This window comes from Meriones unguiculatus (assembly GCF_030254825.1).
Source record: "Meriones unguiculatus strain TT.TT164.6M chromosome 13 unlocalized genomic scaffold, Bangor_MerUng_6.1 Chr13_unordered_Scaffold_28, whole genome shotgun sequence".
Lineage (NCBI taxonomy): Eukaryota > Metazoa > Chordata > Mammalia > Rodentia > Muridae > Meriones > Meriones unguiculatus.
In genome coordinates, this window is record NW_026843644.1 from 10,284,759 (window position 1) to 10,304,664 (window position 19,906).

General features: G+C 38.8%; 1 protein-coding gene across 1 annotated transcript in view; it reads right to left on the bottom strand.

Annotated features, from left to right (window-relative positions):
* Nucleotides 1–10,916: 10,916 nt before the first annotated feature.
* The window catches only part of LOC132650600 (zinc finger protein 431-like), a 182,040-nt gene continuing 173,050 nt past the window's right edge, over nt 10,917–19,906 (bottom strand). The window contains exon 5 of the mRNA XM_060375949.1: nt 10,917–12,014. Within this exon, the coding sequence (XP_060231932.1) occupies nt 10,937–12,014 (1,078 nt within the window). The 3' untranslated portion in view covers nt 10,917–10,936. The remainder of the gene's footprint in view (nt 12,015–19,906) is intronic.

A 19,906-nucleotide genomic window follows, 5' to 3' on the forward strand; every position in this document is an offset into this window, starting at 1 on the left:
TTTTAAAAACATTTTATCTTCCTCTCTCAGTTTATTTTATTTTCACTTTTTATATTTTAAATTTTTGAAATAGGGTTTCTCTGTGTAGTCTTGGTTTTCCCATAACTCAGATCTGCTGGCTTCTGCCTCCCAAATTCTGGAACTAGAGGTGTTGGCCATCACCATCAGGATTAAATCTGTTTCTTAATGATATTTTACATACTAGTTAAAAGTTAGTTTTCCAGCATAGGGGCTGCTATAACAAAGTATCACAAATGTGGAGGCTTAAGACAACAGGTGGTTATTCTTGCATAATTTTGGGGGGTTTCTCTGAAATTTACTTGTCAGGAGGTAACTGCCTTTGAGGGCTTCTAGGGAAGAATATTCATCTCTTCTAGTTTCTGGTGGTCCCCATTGTTCTACCATTTATGGCACCATAATTCTAATTTTGTCCTCTCTTCATGTGGTTTTCTTTGTTTAAATATTTTTCATTTTTTTATAAAAACAATTTCTTTGTTCAGCCTGGTGGTACATGTCTATAATCCCAGCTATTTGGGGGACAGATGCTGGAAGATACCAAGTCCAAGGCTTTTGTGAGTTACAGAATGAGTTCAAGGCCTGAATGGGAAACTTAATCTCAAACAAAAAATAAAATGTAGAAAAATGTCTGTGGTCAAAGCTCAGTATAGTGAAGCAGCTGCCTAGTGAGGCCCCAGGTTCAATTCTCAATCCTGGGTGTTGGGGAGTATTAGGAGGCCTTGGTTTGCCTTGTTATTTACTTTTCTTTCTTCTTTTCCTCCCTTCTTCCCTTCTTTTTTCCCTGTACTAGGGACTGTACCTTGAAAACGCAATTTTTTCTCTCTTTCCGCTCCTTCTCTTGCTCCCTCTCTTTCCTTCCCCCCTCTTACTTCCCTACCAGACTGAGCTACATGCCCAGCCTTGTTTTTTTTTTTTCTATAGCCAAAGACTGTTATAATGGCTAACTCGAACTGTCGGGTTGACTCACGTGAGAGGAAAGAACCTTAAATAAAATTTGGCTTCCATCAGATTGCCATGGGGGCAATTGCTAATTGATGTAGGAGGGCACAGTCCATTGTGGAAGTACCACCTGCAGGTGGATGGTACCATTCCTGCAGGTGGGCCTGGGCTGTATAAAAAAGGTAATTGAGCAAGCCAATGAGTATTGTTCCTTCATGGTTTCTGCCTCAGTCCCTGCTTTGAGTTTTTGCCATGTCTTCCCTCGATGGATTATAAACCAGATAAACCCTTTCCAAAGTTGCTCTGATCAGTGTTTATCACAGCAACAGAGAAACAAACCAGGACAATGGTTAAACCATAGAAAAACAGGGAATAAAGTTCCATAAGTAAAGCAGGTTTTAGTTTCATGAGGTTTACATTCTACCTTAGGGAAGGAAAGCACAGAACTTAATCTAATATTCAGTATTTCCAAAAAATGGAATAATTTTTCTCTGTATTCTGTAAGTAAAATTAGTAGAAATAGGTATCATGTCCGCCAGAATTAGCTTTCAGAAAGCTGTAAACACTGTGTTTTAGTGTTGAAGTCTAGGGAATCACTGCTAAAGACTTTCAAATCCTTGTCATTCCTTTTCAGCTACATGTACTAATCAGGTAACACCTTGGGAAAATGCGGCTTTACTGGAAAAAAAAGTTAATTGCAGACTGGTGGCCTAGTCTCCTCTCTTTCTTTCTTAGCAAGTTGTATGACCTGTTCACTGTTTACTTGTGATAATGAGCTTTGAAGCTTTTGAAGGCATTGTTAAAGGACTCAAAGGCATTGTATGAGTAGTTAATAATGGTTGAGAAGTAAGCCTCACCTGGGGCATTTCTGTCCTTCTAAGCAGTCAAGATTACACACTCTGGTTTTTCTAGAATTCTTGCCTTGTTGTTCTTTTATTTTCACATGGACCTTTAACAGTTTAAAAGAATTAGGAATTCATAATCTTTGGAGATGAATATAAATTTCACTATGCTTTTTTTACATTATTGTTTATTATCATGTATTACAATTTATTCAAATTGTACTGTGTCTGTGTCCCCATCCCTCATATCTATCCGATCACACCCTCCTTCCCTCTTCTGCCCCTAAGCCCCTCCCCTAGTCTTCTGATAGGCAATATCCTACTCCCCTTCTATTTGACCCTAGCCTTTCACGATGTTTTATACAAGTATTCCTCCTATTGTTGCACACATATTTTTACAGTAAGCTATCCTTCTCTCTAACATCTATCATCCATTTATCATCTATATCATATATCTATTATACACACACACACAAGGTTGTGAAAATGTTATTTCTTCCATAAATATGTTTCAAAAATTGATCCAAAAGAGTGATTTAAAGTCAAAAGTTTGAAGGAAATGAAATGCATGTGTCACTTTGTCTGTTATGGCCTAAGCCTTGGAATGTTGACATCACTGTGGTTTCTCCCTCTGACTACTACAGAATGTTTACACTTCAGTGGTTTGTATACAGACTGCTGTAGCCATTTTTGGTTAGCACCAGCAAAGAAAAAAATAATTTCATGCTCAATGAGAGTTTCTCTATTCCAGGCTCCACTGTGAAGGTATTTTTAAATGACTGTTATTATTCTCTTGATAGACTAGTGGTTTCGAGAAGTGTTCAGTCTTGATTTCTCTAGAACATGTGAACTAATTCTTAACAGTTCCTTCATGACAACTACTCCTGTTAGAAATAGTCAATACCATTACCCCAAAGAAACACAGTTATCATGTCAAAGAGGTATGCTCTGAGATATACAAGAGAATGATATCTATGTATCTTCAATACTATCTGCCTAAGTTATGAGAGATTATATTCTGTTTCATCTAGTTGTTTTACCCACTATGTCAACAAAGATTTGTTGGAAACTGGTCAGATTTCAGCCCAAAGTCCAACAACATTCTGGGTTTAAACATTTATTTGTCACTATTTTAACACTGATTCAGCTAGATAGGAATGACTTTCTGGACATAAGCATTTAATTTCAAGTTCATCATAAAACTGAGTTGACAATATTTTATAAAATACCTTTACATTATTGCCTGGTGTGTTTGATGACAACCATTGCCAATGCTTCTCTTTGACTCTTCTATTCACAGGTATCTTTAATCCTCCCCAAGTAAAAACTGTGGCTTCTCAGTACCTATTCCTTGAATGGTGTAACATGATTTAGGCATAGTAATATTCACTTAACAAAATATGTACTTTAAATATTCAAACTGTATGTGCAGGGACAGCAAAGAGACCAGCAAAATAGTAGCCACTCCATTATTACAGGGAATGATTTTATTATTGGGTCAGAGAGGAAAAATGTTCAGAGGCACCTGGAAGAGTTCAGAGCAGAGAGTAAAAGAAGCAGACTTGATATGACCGAGGCTGTCTAGAAGAGAATAGAGATTATTAGGAGAAAAGTAGAGATAGCTTACACCGAGACAAACTGTGATTTCATAAATGCATAGGCTGAACCTAGGTCCCTATACACATATGTAGCAGATGTGCAGGATACTCAACATGTGGGTCCCCTAACAATTAGACTGAGAGCTTTCTTTGACTCTGTTTCTTGCCCTTAGTTTCTTTTCCCCAAGCGGTGATGTCTTGCCTGTCATTAGTGAGACAAGATGCTCTTAGTACTGCCTGATGTGATGTGTCAGCATGGGTTGGTACATTTAGGGTGTCTCTCAGAAGAGAAAAAAAAAGGGAGAGGGAAGAATGATTTGGGGACTGTGAGGAAAGAAGGGAGGGGTGTATGGTGAAGATATAAATTTAGTAAGTTAATTAGTGGAAAAAGACAGGGTATTTCTAGAATATTTAGAAGATTTGGATAGTGCAAGGAGAGATTAGGATGTTTGGGAAGGGACAGGAATCTAAATGTGTGTTTTGAGATGTGTAACAAGAACATTTACTTCCCCTTCAGGTAACCTGGAGGCCACCATGGGTGTTGGTATTCTGATAGGAGCCACAGGGCAATAGAGATCCTCAGGTCCCTTTTGTTGGAACAAGGAGAATGATTACTTTGATGAACAAAAAGTATTTCACAAATTTTTGCTGAATGCTGTTTTTTATGTTTTTTTTTCTTATTTGGTTCTAATAACCCAAATTCCTTTGATAATGCATGTTGAGCAGGTCTAAACTGGCATTTTTGAATATTTGCACTCCCTGGGACTGAACTAATTTCAACTGTTAGGAAGGCCTGATTACTTTCATCACATCTATTCATGTCCTTTTAAATAGTAATGGGTTTAGTTATGACATGCCATTATATAGATATCCTTCTGATGTGTTTTTGTTTCCAATATTCAAATGTCATTTTTTTATAATTTTTATTTTTTATATTAATTACATGTTGTTTATTTGTATCCCAGCTGTAGTCCCCTTCCTCATTCCCTCTCAATCCCTCCCTCCCTCATCTTCTCCCTGCCCCTCTCCAAGTTGACCAATTGGGGAGGTCTTTCTCCCCTTCCCTCTGACCATAGCTTATCAGTTATCACCAGGACTAACTGAAAGTATTCCTCTGTGGCCTAGCAAGGCTGCTCCTCCCTCGGGTTTTGGGGGTAGGTCAAAGAGTTTGCCACTGAGTTCATGTCAGAGACAGTCCCTGTTCCTCTTACTAGGGTACCCACTGGTATGCTGAGCTGCCATAGTCTATGTCTGAGCAGGGGTTCTAGGTTATATCCATGCATGGTCCTTGGTTGGAAAATCAGTTTCAGAAAAGACCCCTGTGGCCAGATATATTTGGTACTTGTGGAGCTCCCATCCTCTCCTAGTCTTACTAACTCCCCCTTCTTTCATATGATTCCCAATACTCTGCCCAAAGTTTGGTTATGGATTCTGATGTCCCTCAAAGGATGAATCGATACAGAAACTGTGTTACATTTACACAATGGAATACTACAGCAATTAAAAACAAGGCAATCATGAAATTTGCAGGCAAATGGTGAAATATAGAAAAGATCTTCCTGAGTGAGGTGTCCCAGCAGCAGAAAGACACACACGGTATATACTCACTTATACATAGGTACTAGACCTATAAAATGGGATAAACATACTAAAATCTGTACACATAAAGAAGCTAAACAAGAAGAGGTTCTGGAGTAAGATGAGTCCTCACTTTGCAAGACAAATGGGATGGACATTGGAAGTAGGAGAAAACAAGAAACAGGACAGGAGCCTACCAGAGAGGACCTTGGAAAGACTACCTAGCAGCATATCACAGCAGATGCTGAGACTCATAACTAAATGTCATAATTTTAATATCACTATTATTCAGTAAAATATCTTAATGAGGAACTTTACAGTCTGGTGGAATTTTGTTATCTTAATTAGAACTGTATAATGACATGTGTTAATGAAATAAAACACTTTGCAAGAGCTAAAAATTTTTAATGTTACCAAAACACAATCATTTTAAAGACAGGCATTCTTATTTTGAATAATTTGTCCATGGTTATTATATGTTCAATGTATACTACATATTTTATTATAAAATTGACAGAATATCTCTTCAGTCAAAATTCTTTGTGTCTCCAGGATTAACATATAAAATTTACTATATATTAATAAGCATGTGTAGTCCTCTCCACTCTTCAAAACTTTCTGACTTCTTTGTGCTTGAAACTTTCTGACTATATCTCAGTACAGTGCAGTCATCTTTAAAATCGGCTGTGATTTTTACATGTGTTTTACTCTAAGGTTCACAGACTTAATGATTTTGAATGCTGCTTTTTTCACATGGACCTTTAACAGTTTAAAAGAATTAGGAATTCATAATCTTTGGAGATGAATATAAATTTCACAATGCTTTTTTACATTACTGTTTATTATTATCATTTATTATAATTTATTCAAATTGTACTGTGGCTGTGTCCCCCTCCCTCATCTCCATCTGCTCACATCCTCCTTCCCTCTTCTGCGCCTAAGCCCCTCCCCTAGTCCACTGATAGGCAAGGTCCTACTCCCCTTCTATTTGACCGTAGCCTATCACAATGTTTTATACAAGCATGCCTCCTATTGTTGCACACATATTATTACAGTTATCTAGCCATCCATCTCACATCTATCATCTGTCTATCTATCATCTTTGTCATATATCTATTACACACACATACACACATATTGTTGTGAAAATCTGTTATTTCTTTCAAAGAAACGTGGTTCAAAAATTGTTCAAAAACAATGTTTTAAATCAAAACTAATCCAATCAAAAATGGGGACAGAGCTAAACATAGAATTTTCTGTAGAGGAATATCTCAGAGAAACACTTAAAAATGCTCAATGCCCTTAGTTATCAGAGAGATGCAAATCAAAATGACCCTGAGATTTCACCTTACACCCATCAGAATGGCTAAGATCAAAAGCTCAAAAGACTATTCAGGATTGTGGTACCCTCAGCTACAGACCAAGATAAGGGCATATGAGACCACATCTCAAGAAAGAGAAAAAAAGAGTGAACTAGTGGGCAGTGATGAACAGAGAAAGTAGCAGAAGATTTGATGGACTCGACATAGGGTTAGCAGGAGCTGCAGCAGGTTGATGGGTGCAGCAGCTTGACAGGCACAGTGAGAGGTCTTAGGCACATTAGTAGTCTCCAGTGCAGGGCGAGCTCATGCTGTGTCCACCCATCCATATCTCTCTGTCTGTCATTCTCAATTTTTAAGTAGATTTAATTTATCTGTGTGCATGTGGGTATACATGCCTGTCAAAGGCCAGAAGAGGGTAAGAGATGCCCAAGAGCTAGAGGTGGTTGTGAGCCACCTGATACAGGTTCTGGGAAGCCTAAAACAGTCGTCTGCAAGAGCAGTATGTGTCTTAATTACTGAGCCATATCTTCAGTCCAGTTCTCTGGGTTTTGATGGGACAAGCAGTTGGAAACATGAAGCCCAAGTTTGTCTGGAACTCATCATCCTCCCTCAGCTTCTTGTCCTCCAATTACAAGTCTGCACCTTCATGCCTGCCAGTCTTTTTCTTGAATGGTTTCAGGTACTCATTTTGTGTTCCAGGCCACAGACTGCAGATAACAGTGAAACTGACTTTAGCTCTGTGTCCCTGAGGGCATACAGAGTGTTTCCTCTGTTGTTAGAGCGAAGCTAGGGTAGAACTGCCACCCTGCTAGGGATTTAAGAATCATGCTGGGACTGTTTTGTCTAGTGTTGATCTGTGGATCCCAGGTTTCTATAGATCTGAGGTTGGAGCTCTGTGCCTCAGTACCCAAGTGGTAATCAGCAGCAGGTGAGTGCAGCAGTCATGCATGCAGCAGGACGCTAGATCCTGGAGCCTGTGGGAACCCAGAAACTTTTCCTAAACTGCTGTCCTGAGTTTGGAACTGATGTTTCCCCCACCCTATGGTTACCTCCCAACAGGGTGACCCAGTCTGTCCTGTTTTCGGGTCCACAGTTCAGTCTAGGATGTTGAGTAGAACACACAGGAGCAGGTAAGTGGCTCTATGCTGCTGACTGGGCATCTGAAGGAACCCAAAAACTTTTCATGAGAAGTTGTTGGGGGAGTGTGGGGGAATTCCACTGGATGCCCTGAGGTTGGACTTGATGTTTCTTTCACCATGGGGTTTCCTCCCAACAGGAAACCTGGTCCCTGGTGCTTTGGTGCCCACAGTTCTGTGTGGGAGAGTGATTTGGGCAGACAAGCAGCTCTCTGGCCTGAGCACCTTCTAGAGCCCAGACCTTTTTCAGGGATTTTCTGGGTGACCTGAGGTCTGGCCTGATTGCTTCCTACTCCATGGGGTTTTTTCTAGCCTGGAAATCCCAATCTCTGGTGTTGTGGGGCCCACAGTACATTCTGGGATGGTGACCAGAGCACACAGTCATGTGGCTCTGGGCTGGTGACCTATTGCCTGCAGGGACCCAGGAACTCTTCCATGGTTTATCTGGGTGGCCTGAGAAAAGAAGCGATTACTTTCCACTCCATGGGGTTTGTTCTTAACTTGGAAACACAATTGCTGTTGTTTTAGGGCTCAGAGTTTGGTCTGTTGCTTGCTGTGTAGTCACTGCTCTACTGCTCTGCAGAAACTGTCCTCTTGGTACCACCATCTTTGATTCTCCTTTCTTTTATTAAACATTTTTTTTATTTTTTCTTTTCTTTTTTATTTTAATAATTACAGTTTATTCACTCTGTATCCCAGATGTAGCCCCTCCACCATCCCCTCTCAATCTCACCCTCCCTCCCTCTTCTTCTCCTATGTATCTCACCCAGTCCAGTGATAGGGGAGGACTTCCTCCCCTTCCATCTGACTATAGTCAATCAGGTCTCATCAGGACTGGCTTCTTTGTCTTTCTCTGTGGACTGGAAGGATAGTTCCCCACTCAGGTGGAGCTGATCCAAGAACTAGCCCACAAGTTCATGTCAGAGATGGTCCCTAGTACTATTATTGGGAACCCTCTTGGATACAGAGACACATTGGACTATTTCTGTGTAGGGGTTCTAATTTTTCTCCATGCATGGTCCTTGTTTAGCGTATCAGTCTCAAAAAGACTCCTGTGCCCAGACCTTTTGATTCTGTTGTTCTCTTTGTGGAGCTCCTGTTCCATCCAGATATTTCTATCTCCCCCTTCTTTCATAACATTCCCTGCACTCTGAAAATGTTTAGCTCTGAATCTCAGCATATGTTTCGATACCCTGCTGGGTAGAGTCTTTCAGAGGACCTCTGTGATAGGTTCCTGTTATTTCTCAGACAATTAGGAATAGTCATACCTCAAGATCCAGCCATACCACGCCTAGGCATATATCCAAAAAATGCTCAAGTATACAACTAGGATATTTGCTCAACCATGTTCATGGCAGCTTTACTTGTAATAGCCAGAAGCTGGAAACAAGCCAGTTGTCCCTCAGTTGAGGAATGGATAAAGAAATTGTGGTACATTTACACAATGGAATACTACTCAGCAGTTAAAAACAAAGAAATCATGAAATTTGCTGGCAAATGGTGAGATCTAGAAATTATCATCCTTAGTAAGGTATCTCAGAAGCAAAAAGACACACATGGTACATACTCACATATAAGTGGATATTAGACATATAATATAGGATGCTCATACTAAAATCTGTAGACCTAGGGAAGGTAATCAAGAAGGAAGACCATGGTAAGATGCTTACTCTTTTCTTTCTTTATATCTTTTTTTTTTTTTTGAGCAAGGGCATTTACCCAGACTGAACTCAAATTTTTGCTCTCTGGTTTTGTTTTTCTAATTCTTTTTTCTTTTATTAATTATTTTTAATTTTTTCACAGTTTATTCATTATATATCCTGACTGAAGGCCCCTCCCTCAACTCCTACTGGTCACATCCTTTCTCTTCCCTCTATCCCACTCAAAAGATGAGTTTCCCTCCTCTGCCATCCACCCATGTCTTATCACAGTACTACTCAGCTATTAAAACAAGGAAGTAATATTTCTGTTTTTATTACTTCTCCATAGGCCACTCTGCTCAGGTCAGAAGACTCCATATCCTGAAGCTTGCCTGCAACTTTACTGTGAAATTAACACTAAGCATAACTCATTTTACAGAGTCCCACTCACAAGACAATGTTTAATTGACCATCTCACATCCAGAAACATGTGAAATATGAAATGCTATGAAGTCTGAAACATTTGATCACAAGCACTTCAAAGAACTTGGTTCTCCTTCTGTCTAGAGGAACCACCTCAGGAAATAAGTTCAAATTGAATTCCAGAAAACAGAGGCTATATACCCCTTGGGAAATGATTGGGATGCTCCATGGAGAGGTGTATATAATCATTCAAAACTAGGTACTTCAAGAATGCTTGATTTGCATTAGATAGCACATTCCTATCATATGAACAAGAGCATAGATCCTAATCATCCTATATTTAAAAGGAGGAGAGAGTTAGCAGGGATCAGTGTCAAAAGCCATCTATTAAATTTGTCTAGTAGCATCTATGTCTAAAGACACTCCCCAGTTGAAGTCAGACAGAAAACTCACCCTTACATTGTTACACAACTAGGCCAGCAGCAGGGTCATACATGGAAGAGAAAGCCTCCTCGTTCACATCTCAAAATTCAGTCTGGGTTGTGATGGTTTTCAATAGAACCCCTGGAACAATATATACGTATACACAAAGAAACTTCTACAGGCTACCACTGTTATATTACTCTCAGAGAACTTCCTGGCTGGTGTTAGTTCACCATTCCCTACATATTCATCCACTGGACTGAACTTTTCTTGTCTAAAGTGAGGCAATTGAAAACAGTAAATGTTGAGAATCAGATTTATCAATAAGTCTTCCCTAAACACATTTTATAATACTTTTGCATGTAATTGATATTCACCATTCATTGTATTCTTTTTAAAAATAATTTTATTTGCTTTAAATTCCAATTGTAGTCCCACTCCCTTCTCTCCCCCATTACTACCCTCCATTCCTATTGCCCCCATTCCCTTTCCCCGTCCCCTTCACAAAAGGGAAGTCATTTCCATTGAGCTAGTTTTTCAGTTCTGTTGGATCTCAGTAGACCAAAGAACACAAAGGCCTTTCTATATTGCTTATAGTCAAAGAATTCCTCTCCAGTAAGGATACTTTTATGATGATGATGACTCTAGATTTGTGCAAGGCTTCACCATTTTAACACATTCAAAAGTTCTCTCCAGTATGAATCCTTTCATGATGATGAAGATTATAAAAATACGGAATGGTTTCACCATGTTAAAAGCACTGTCCATTAGGATTTCTTTCATGAGTGTGAGGATGATTCTGAAGTGCAAAAGTTTTTTCACATTGGTTAAAGTCAGATAGCTTTTTTCCAGTATGTTTTCTTTTATGTATTAGGCGATGTTATGTGCAAAGGCTTTGCCACACAGTTAATTTATATGGTTTCCCTCCAGAATGTGTTGTTGTCTTAGGAGATGACTGTTATATGCAAAGGTTTTATCACACTATCCTCACCAGGCTTCTCTCCACTGTGCGTTTTTTCATGTTTCCGGAGACAGCTGTGCAAAGGCTTTATCATATTGGGTATATTCATAAGGTTTCTTTCCAGTATGTGTTCTTTTATGGCTTATGAGATTATTGTTGCGTGCAAAGGCTTTACCACACTCATTAAATTCATAAGGTTTCTCTCCATTGTGTGTTCTTGTATGGCTTATGAGATGACTGTTTTGTGCAAAGGCTTTACAACACTGGTTACATGTATAAGGTTTCTCTCCAGTGTGTGTTCTTTTATGCCGTATGAGAGTACTGTTATGTGCGAAGGCTTTACCACACTGATTACATTCATGAGGTTTCTCTCCAGTGTGTGTTCTTTTATGACTTAAGAGATGATTGTTTTGTGCAAAGGCTTTACCACACTGGTTACATTCATAAGGTTTCTCTCCAGTGTGTGTTCTTTTATGCCGTATGAGAGTACTGTTTTCTGCAAAGGCTTTACCACAGTGGTTACATTCATAAGGTTTCTCTCCAGTGTGTGTTCTTTTATGGCTTATGAGATGACTGTTTTCTGCAAAGGCTTTACCACACTGGTTACATTCATAAGGTTTCTCTCCAGTGTGTGTTCTTTTATGGCTTAAGAGATGACTGTTTTCTGCAAAGGCTTTACCACACAGGTTACATTCATAAGGTTTCTCTCCAGTGTGTGTTCTTTCATGGCTTATGAGATGACTGTTTTTTGCAAAAGCTTTACCACACTGGTTACACTCATAAGGTTTCTCTCCAGTGTGTGTTCTTTTATGGCTTATGAGATTACTGTTTTGTGAAAAGGCTTTGCCACACTCATTACATTCATATGGTTTCTCTCCAGTGTGTGTTCTTTTGTGGCTTATGAGATTACTGTTTTGTGAAAAGGCTTTGCCACACTCATTACATTCATATGGTTTCTCTCCAGTGTGTGTTCTTTTATGCCGTATGAGCTGACTGTTTTTTGTAAAGGCTTTACCACATTGATTACATTTGTAAGGCTTCTCTCCAGTGTGTGTTCTTTCATGGCTTTTGAGACCAGTGGTATGGTGGAAGGATTTACCACATAGAGTGCATTTAAAAGGTTTCTCTCCAGTACGACTGCTTTCATGCCTGCAAAGATAATTGGCACATGTGAAATATTGACCACAGTCATTTCATTACACTAATAAATATATTTATCTATATGAATCAATTTTATAATTTGGTCTAATGATAAAGAAGAATCAAATCTTAAAGTTTTATCATTTTATTTACATTCATGGCATTCCCCTTCATTATGGGTATTTTTGAAGATCTCTGTGATGGTAAGAGCATTTATTATGTGGTTCACTTTTATAGCATCATTTTTCTATAGGAGGTTTTCTCGTGTATATGAAGAGTATTATAAGGATTCAGAGTTTTACCAAAGCAATCCCATTCACAAATTTTTGTACGGTATGAATGACACTTCATTTACAAAGTGAGCCAGGACAAGCAGAAGAAGTTCCAAATTTCTAGTATTCATAGGTATTTTCAGCAGTATGATTTTGCTGATGAATTCTCAGTGAAGTTGCAAAACCAATTAACTGTTACCTTTTATCACATTCAGAAAATCTACTCAAAGTGAGGACTTCTACAAAATTAATTATTCTTGGAGAAACACAGGTACACTGCTTCTTTCAATATCTCTATGCTCATGTGTCTTATAAACATTGTGACATATGATATACCAATTTAAATTACAAGAATAATAAAAGATTCCCACATTGAATTAACACGTTTTTTTTTGTTCATCATAGACATGTCATATAGGGATTAAGGTTTCTCCACAATTATATTCTTGACTCTCATAAGCTGCTCCTTTCACTAAACTTTACAGTGTTACTACATGAATATGTGTAACACTGGTTGTACTATGAAATATCTGCTCATTAGAAGGTTTTGAAACATAGTGATCACCTATTCAATGTGTATACCTCTTACAATATCTGAGTAGATAGAATGAGACTAAACAGATTGGCAGTTTAACTCAGTAGCTGTAATGTCTATATGATTTCAATGGTATTTTCTGTTACAACATTATTTTGTTTTCTTCTATCTTAGGGGAGTGCCTTGCAAATACAAATCAGATACCTGACATTGAGGTACGTGGAATTGTGAGATTTTAATGATCATCAGTACACTTAAAACAGTGCTCTTTTTACACTGTTGCTTTTCTTTAAAACCTCCAGGACACAGCCAGGTGTGCTGGTATATTCCTTTAATCCCAGCTTTTGTGGAGGCAGAAGCAGGCAGATCTGTGTGATTTTGAGATCACATTGTTCTAACAAGCAAGTCTAAGTCAAGCCACAGTACACAGAAAAAAAAAACTATTTCAAAAACAGAAAATAAAAAGCAGCCAACAAACAAACAAACAAACAAAAAACAAACTTCCAGGACACATTAAAATTTCTTAAGATTCATATCTATATCAGTGTGCAAATAAAGTTACCTTTTATTACTTGTAGAACTTTGAAAATGTTCTTCAATGGTATGGTCTTCCCAATTGTAGCCTAAAATAGAGTACCAGAAAATATATATGACTGGAAATATCATATTATTATTAAAGCAAAACTTAAATCACTATCTTCTATGACCCTTAGAACCATGCCTGATTTATTCACCTCATTCCTCCTCATTCTCAATTGGAATCATAGAACAGGATCAATAACAAAGTAAGACTTGTCTCCTTATTTTAAAAGTGAAAGAAAATTTGCTGTCTTACCTATCGCAGTGAGGTTTTTACAGGTCTCTAACATCACATCATTGTAGAGTTGTTTCTGTGATGGTTCCAGCAAAGCCCACTCTTCTTGGCTGAATTTCACATGCACATCATTGAAGGTCACTGAATTCTAAAATATGCCATGCATTTGTACAACAGAAAGGGTAGCAACAATATAAATTTATACTTCATTGGCAATAGAATCATATAATTCTAGTGCTGCTTCCATTTATTTTCTGACACAGAAGTGCTAGTGTTAGATAGTTGGGTGCTGTGCATCAGGTGAACAAGGGGAGAAGAAAAAGCTTAAAGTTTAGATTGTAAGGAAAACCAAAGGCATGCTTTGGAAACCTTTCTAAAGGCGTTTCATTAGTTTGTAAAGCATGAATATGAATTAGACATTAGTTGGGTTCTTGAGTGATGTATGAATCATCTTTAGTTACTTGGGCAAGTAGGTCAGGACCCTGTCATGAGACAGGTGGAAGGAAAAAACACAGTCATCATATCTTATCTAGCAACAAATGAGATGTGGCTATCAGGTGACAGTGAACAGATGGGTGGTGTCAGTCAAAAGACAACATGGCACTGGATATCATGTTTTGACCAGGGATCAGAGATTTGGCATACCAGTATATGAAAATGGGGGCTCATATATTTGTGGAAGGGAAATTGTACTACAGTGAATAGATGGATAAAAATAATGTGAGTGGCAAGCAACAATAATCATAGCTGATAACATCATATTTCTGAGTTCCCAGACAAAAGAAAAGGCATAGAACACATGATTATTCTTTGATCATTGTTTTGTATATTTTCCTTTCTAAATCATGTATAGTCTATAGTTTAAAATGAAGATTAAAACTTTTCTATTAAAAAATAAGTGTGAATGTTATCACTAAGTCATTTTAGAGGAAAACAGAATAACAAAGTTTAACTGTGTCATATCTGAATAGAATAGAGGTTTGTAATAGTCATGGCAATTAATGTGGACAAAGACAAACAGAGAGAAGAGAGCAAAATAGAAAGAGAGAGACAGAGACACACAGAGAGAAATTAACAGATGAACAGTACTAAGTACACACCAGAGAAATTTATGAACAGTGTCTAACTACAAAAAAAATTATGGACAAGCTGGTATAGTCTGTCATGCCTTTAATTCCATCACTCAGGAGGCAGACACAGGTATATCTTATTGAATTGGATGCCAGCATGATCTATACAAAGAGTTCTAGGACAGCCAGAACTATATAGTAAGACAGAGTCTCCCTTTAATTCAATAAAACAAACATAAAAGATGGAAAGAACTGAGAGGTGTTTACTGAAGCTTCTACAAGAAATTATACATTCACTCCAGTTGTATATTCAATTTCCAGAAATCTACAATGCCCTAGCTTAAACTGTAACTTTAATAAGATCTACTAAAAGGAATGCATGTTTAAATAGCTAAAAATACAAAGATGACAATATTAGCAATGTAAATGATGATATATGTAAGCAACATAAGGCAGGAGAGATGGCTCAGCAGTGAGGAGCTCTTGCTGCTCTTGCAAATAATTGGTCTGAAATGTCAGTGTTTAACTGGGACCCACTATTATCAATTGCTATAAGTTCATGAGTTCTGAACACATCTTTGGACTATTGTGACGATCAGGCACACAAGAGGTTCATATTCATGACTACAATCAAAATACTCATATTCATTTAAAATTAAAAACAGATTCCAGATTGCAGGGCTGATTGCATACTGATCAGCGGGGTAACAGAGACTGCACAGTGACAAATAGTTGGAACAGTTGGTCCCTAAACAATATTGACTGTGTTTACCAGGTGATAAGAAAGCCAATGATGAGAAAAACAATTGGGTTCAACCTCAGAGCACCCAGCTAATCCCTGGAAAATTTCCTGGGCTGTTTTGGCAGGAATAAGGTTTTCAAGGAAATAGACCCAAGAAGTGTGTCCTGATCACCTTCCCAGTCTGAACTGTGTGCCCCAGAGCACCAGAGACTGGGAGTCCCACTCTCAAGAAAAACCCACAGGGAAGGAAGCAAGTGGGACTGACTGAATGCCATCCAGTATATCCATGGAAAAGGTCCTGTAGACTTGCAGGTGCACAGCAGCCAGCCCTGAGTGGGACTTCAGCCGCCAGACCCACGTAACCAACTCTCCATCACAGACAGAACTGTGTACCCCAGGGCACTAAAGGATGGGTTTCCCTGTAGAAAGAAAACCCCACAGGGAGGTAAACAGCAGGTCCCAGCTTAGAGCACTCAGCTGACCCGCCCACCACCACTACCAACACCACCACCATGACCACATATGGGAATATTATCAGAAAATTTTTCCAGGTTTCTGTCCAGTCACCTGCTTGGAGCCACCATTCGCAAGCACCTATGCACTCTACACCCCCCCAACACTACAGACTGGGTCTTCCTGTTGGGAGAAAGCCCAAAGGTGGGGGAAATATCTGGCCCTACCTCAGGACACCTAGCTCCAGAAAAGTTTCAGTTATCCACAGGCTCCAGACTCTAGCCTCCTGCTGCACACATGAGAGTGGTGCACACCTGCCACTGATTACCACTTGGGTACTGGGGCACAGAGCTCCAAACTCAGACCTACAGAATCCTGGGTTCCCTGAGATCAACTGCTCCAAGGGACAACCAGTCATCCCTAACTAAACTGACCAAACCATGGGGCACTCAGGTTACAGTAGCAGCTCACTAAATTTACAGAAAGAAACCCAGCAGCAGGGCAGCTGTCTCCAGAATTTCTCTGGGTGAGAGGATAGCCCCCTTTACTAACAAAGGCCAAAATTATTGCTCAGGTCTGTATGTCTGAGGTGAGCTGTGGAAATTATTAAAAAACACCTGCCATTCAGTGACCATACCCAAAAAGCTGAGGAGACCTCCTTTGGAAAAAATCATCTTCCTGCCAAGGGGATTCGACCCACCACAGGATTCCAGGAAGTACCAGAAACAAACACCCAACACCTAAGATAGCCCAATGGGTAGAGGCCAGCGTAAAAGCTCAACCATCAAAATATAGAACAATATGGCATATCCAGAACCCAGTTATTCAGGAACAAGCAACCTTGGATACCCCAGCATAAAGACAATTTCAGGCCAATCTCCCTTATGAACATTGATGCAAAAATACTCAACAAAATACTTTGCAAACCCAATACAAGAACACATCAAAGATATCATCCACTACAACCAAGTAGGCTTCATGCCAGCTATACAGGGGTGGCTCAATATATGGAAATCCATTGATATGATCCACCACATTAACAAATTGAAAGAAAAATAAACACATGATAATCTCCTTAGTTGCTGAAAAAGCATTTGAAAAAATCCAGCATCAATTCATGTTTAAAGTATTGGAGAGATCAGGGATACAGGGCACATACCCAAACATAGTAAAGGCAATATACAGCAAGCCTATAGCCAACATCAAGCTAAACGGAAAGAAACTTAAAGCAATCCCACTGAATTCAGGGACAAGGCAAGGCTGCCCACTCTCTCCATATCATTTCAACATAGTTCTCGAAGTCCTTGCTAGAGCAGTAAGACAATTAAAGAAGATCAAGGGGATACAAATGGGAAAGGAAGAAGTCAAAATATCCCTATTTGCAGATGATATGATAGTATACCTGAGTGACCCCAAAAATTCTGCCATGGAGCTCCTAAAGCTGACAAACACTTTCAGCAAAGTGGCTGGATACAAAATCAACTCAAAAAATAAGTAGTCCACCTATATACAAAAGACAAAAATGCAGAGAAAGAAATAAGGTAAACAACACAATTCACAATAGTAAAAAAGAACATAAAGTACCTTGGTGTGACCCTAACCAAGCAAGTCAAAGACTTGTATGAAAAAATTTCAAGTCTCTGAAGAAAGAAATAGAAGAAGATATCAGAAGATGGAAAGATTTCTCATGCTCATGGCTTGGCATGATTAACATAGTGAAAATGGTCCTCGTACAAAACGCAATCTACAGATTTAATGCAATTCCCATCAAATTACCAACACAATTCTTTACAGAACTTAAAAGAAAAATTCCAAACTTCATATGGCATAACAAGAAACCCAGAATTGCTAAAACAATCTTCCATAATAAAAGATCTTCTGGAGGTATATCCATCCCTGATTTCAAACTGTACTATAGAGCAACAGTAATAAAAACTGCATGGTACTTGCATAGACACCAACTAGTGGATCAATGGAATCGGATAGAAGTCCCAGAAATACACCCACACACTATGGACTCTTGATTTTTGACAAAGATGCCAAAACCATACAATGGAAAAAAGATAGCATCTTCAACAAATGGTGCTGGTCTAACTAGATGTCTACATGTAGGAAAATGCAAATAGATCCATATTTATCACTCTGCACAAAACTAAAGTTCAGGTGGATCAAAGACTTCAGTATAAAACCAGACATACTAACCCTGTTAGAAGAAAAAGTGGGGAAGAGCCTTGAACTCATTGGAACAGGAGACAACTTCCTGAACAGAACTTCAACAGTACAGGCTCTAAGAGCAACAATAAATAAATGGGACCTCATGAAACTGAAAAACTTCTATAAGTCAAAGAAAACTATTGTCAAAACAAAATGACTGCCTGCAGATTGGGAAAGGATCTTCACCAACCCTATATCTGACAGAGGGTTAATATCCAGTATTTATAAAGATTTCAAGAAGTTAAACACCAACAAATCAAGTAACCCAAGTTAAAAAATGGGGAACAGAGCTAAACAGAGAATTCTCAATAGAGGAATTTAGAATGGCAGAGAAACACTTAAAGAAATGTTCAACATTCTTAGTCATCAGGGAAATGCAAATCAAAACCACCCTGAGATTTCACTTTACACCCATCAAAATGACTAAGACAAATAACTCAAGTGACAACTCATGCTGGATAGGATTTGGAGAAAGGGGAACCCTCCTTCATTGCTGGTGGGAATGTAAACTTATACAACCACTTTACAAATCAACCTGGCACTTTCTCAGACAATTAGGAATAGCGCCTCCTCAAGATCCAGCTATACCACTCCTAAGCATATATCCAAAATGCACTCAAGAATACACCAAGGACATCTGCTCAACTATGTTTGTAATACCCTTATTTGTAATAGCCAGAAGCTGGAAACAGCACAGATGGCCCTCAGTTGAGGAATGGATACAGAAATTGTGGTATATCTATACGATGGAAGATTACTCAATGAAAAAATGAAAGCAATGAAAAACAAGGAAAACATGACATTTGCAGGTAAATAGTGGGAAATGGAAAAGATCATTCTGAGTGAGCTATCCCAGAAGCAGAAAGTCTCACAGGGTATATACTCACTCATAACTGGATATAGGATATAAAATATAGGATAAAAATACTAAAATCTGTACAACTAAGGAAGTTAATCAGGAAGGAGTATGCTGGCTAAGATGCTCAAACCCCATGCAGAAAGGCAAAGAGAGTGGACATCAGATGAGGGAAATACAGGGACAGGACAGGAGCCTACCACAGAGGGCCTTTGAAAGGCTCTACCATGCAGGGTGTCAAGGCATATGCTGAGACTCATAGCCAAACATTGAGCAGAGTACAGAGAATCTTATGGAAGAACTGGGAGATAGTAAACCTGGGGAGGACAGGAGCTCCACAAGGACAGTAACAATTCCAAAAATTCTGGGCACAGGGGTCTCTTTTGAAACTGATACTCCAGCGAAGAACCACTCATGGAGATGGCCTGAAACCCCTGCACAAAAGGTAGCCTATGGAAGTTCAGTATCCAAGTGGGCTTCATAGTAATGGGGACAGGGACTGTCTCTGACAGGACCTCATTGCCCTGCTCTTTGATCACCTCCCATTGAGAGGGGATCAGCCTTACCAGGCCACAGAAGAAGACAATGCAGCCACTCTTAATGAGACCTGATAGACTAGGATCAGAATGAAGGGGAGGAGGACCTCCTTTATCAGTGGACTGGAAAAGGGATAGGGGTGGGAAAGATGGAGGGTGGGATTGGGAGGGGAGGAAGGAAGAGGTACAGGGGGGATATGAAGTGAATAAACCATTATTAATAAAAAATTTAAAAAGAACACAATAAAATGTTGAAAGATTTTTTTAAAAACTATGCTGTTACGCATACTTTCAAACTTTGAAAATATTGCCTGATATCAGTTATTGCTCCTAAATAAAAATAAATAAATAAATAAATAAATAAATAAATAAATAGAAATGAGGAAGGGTACTT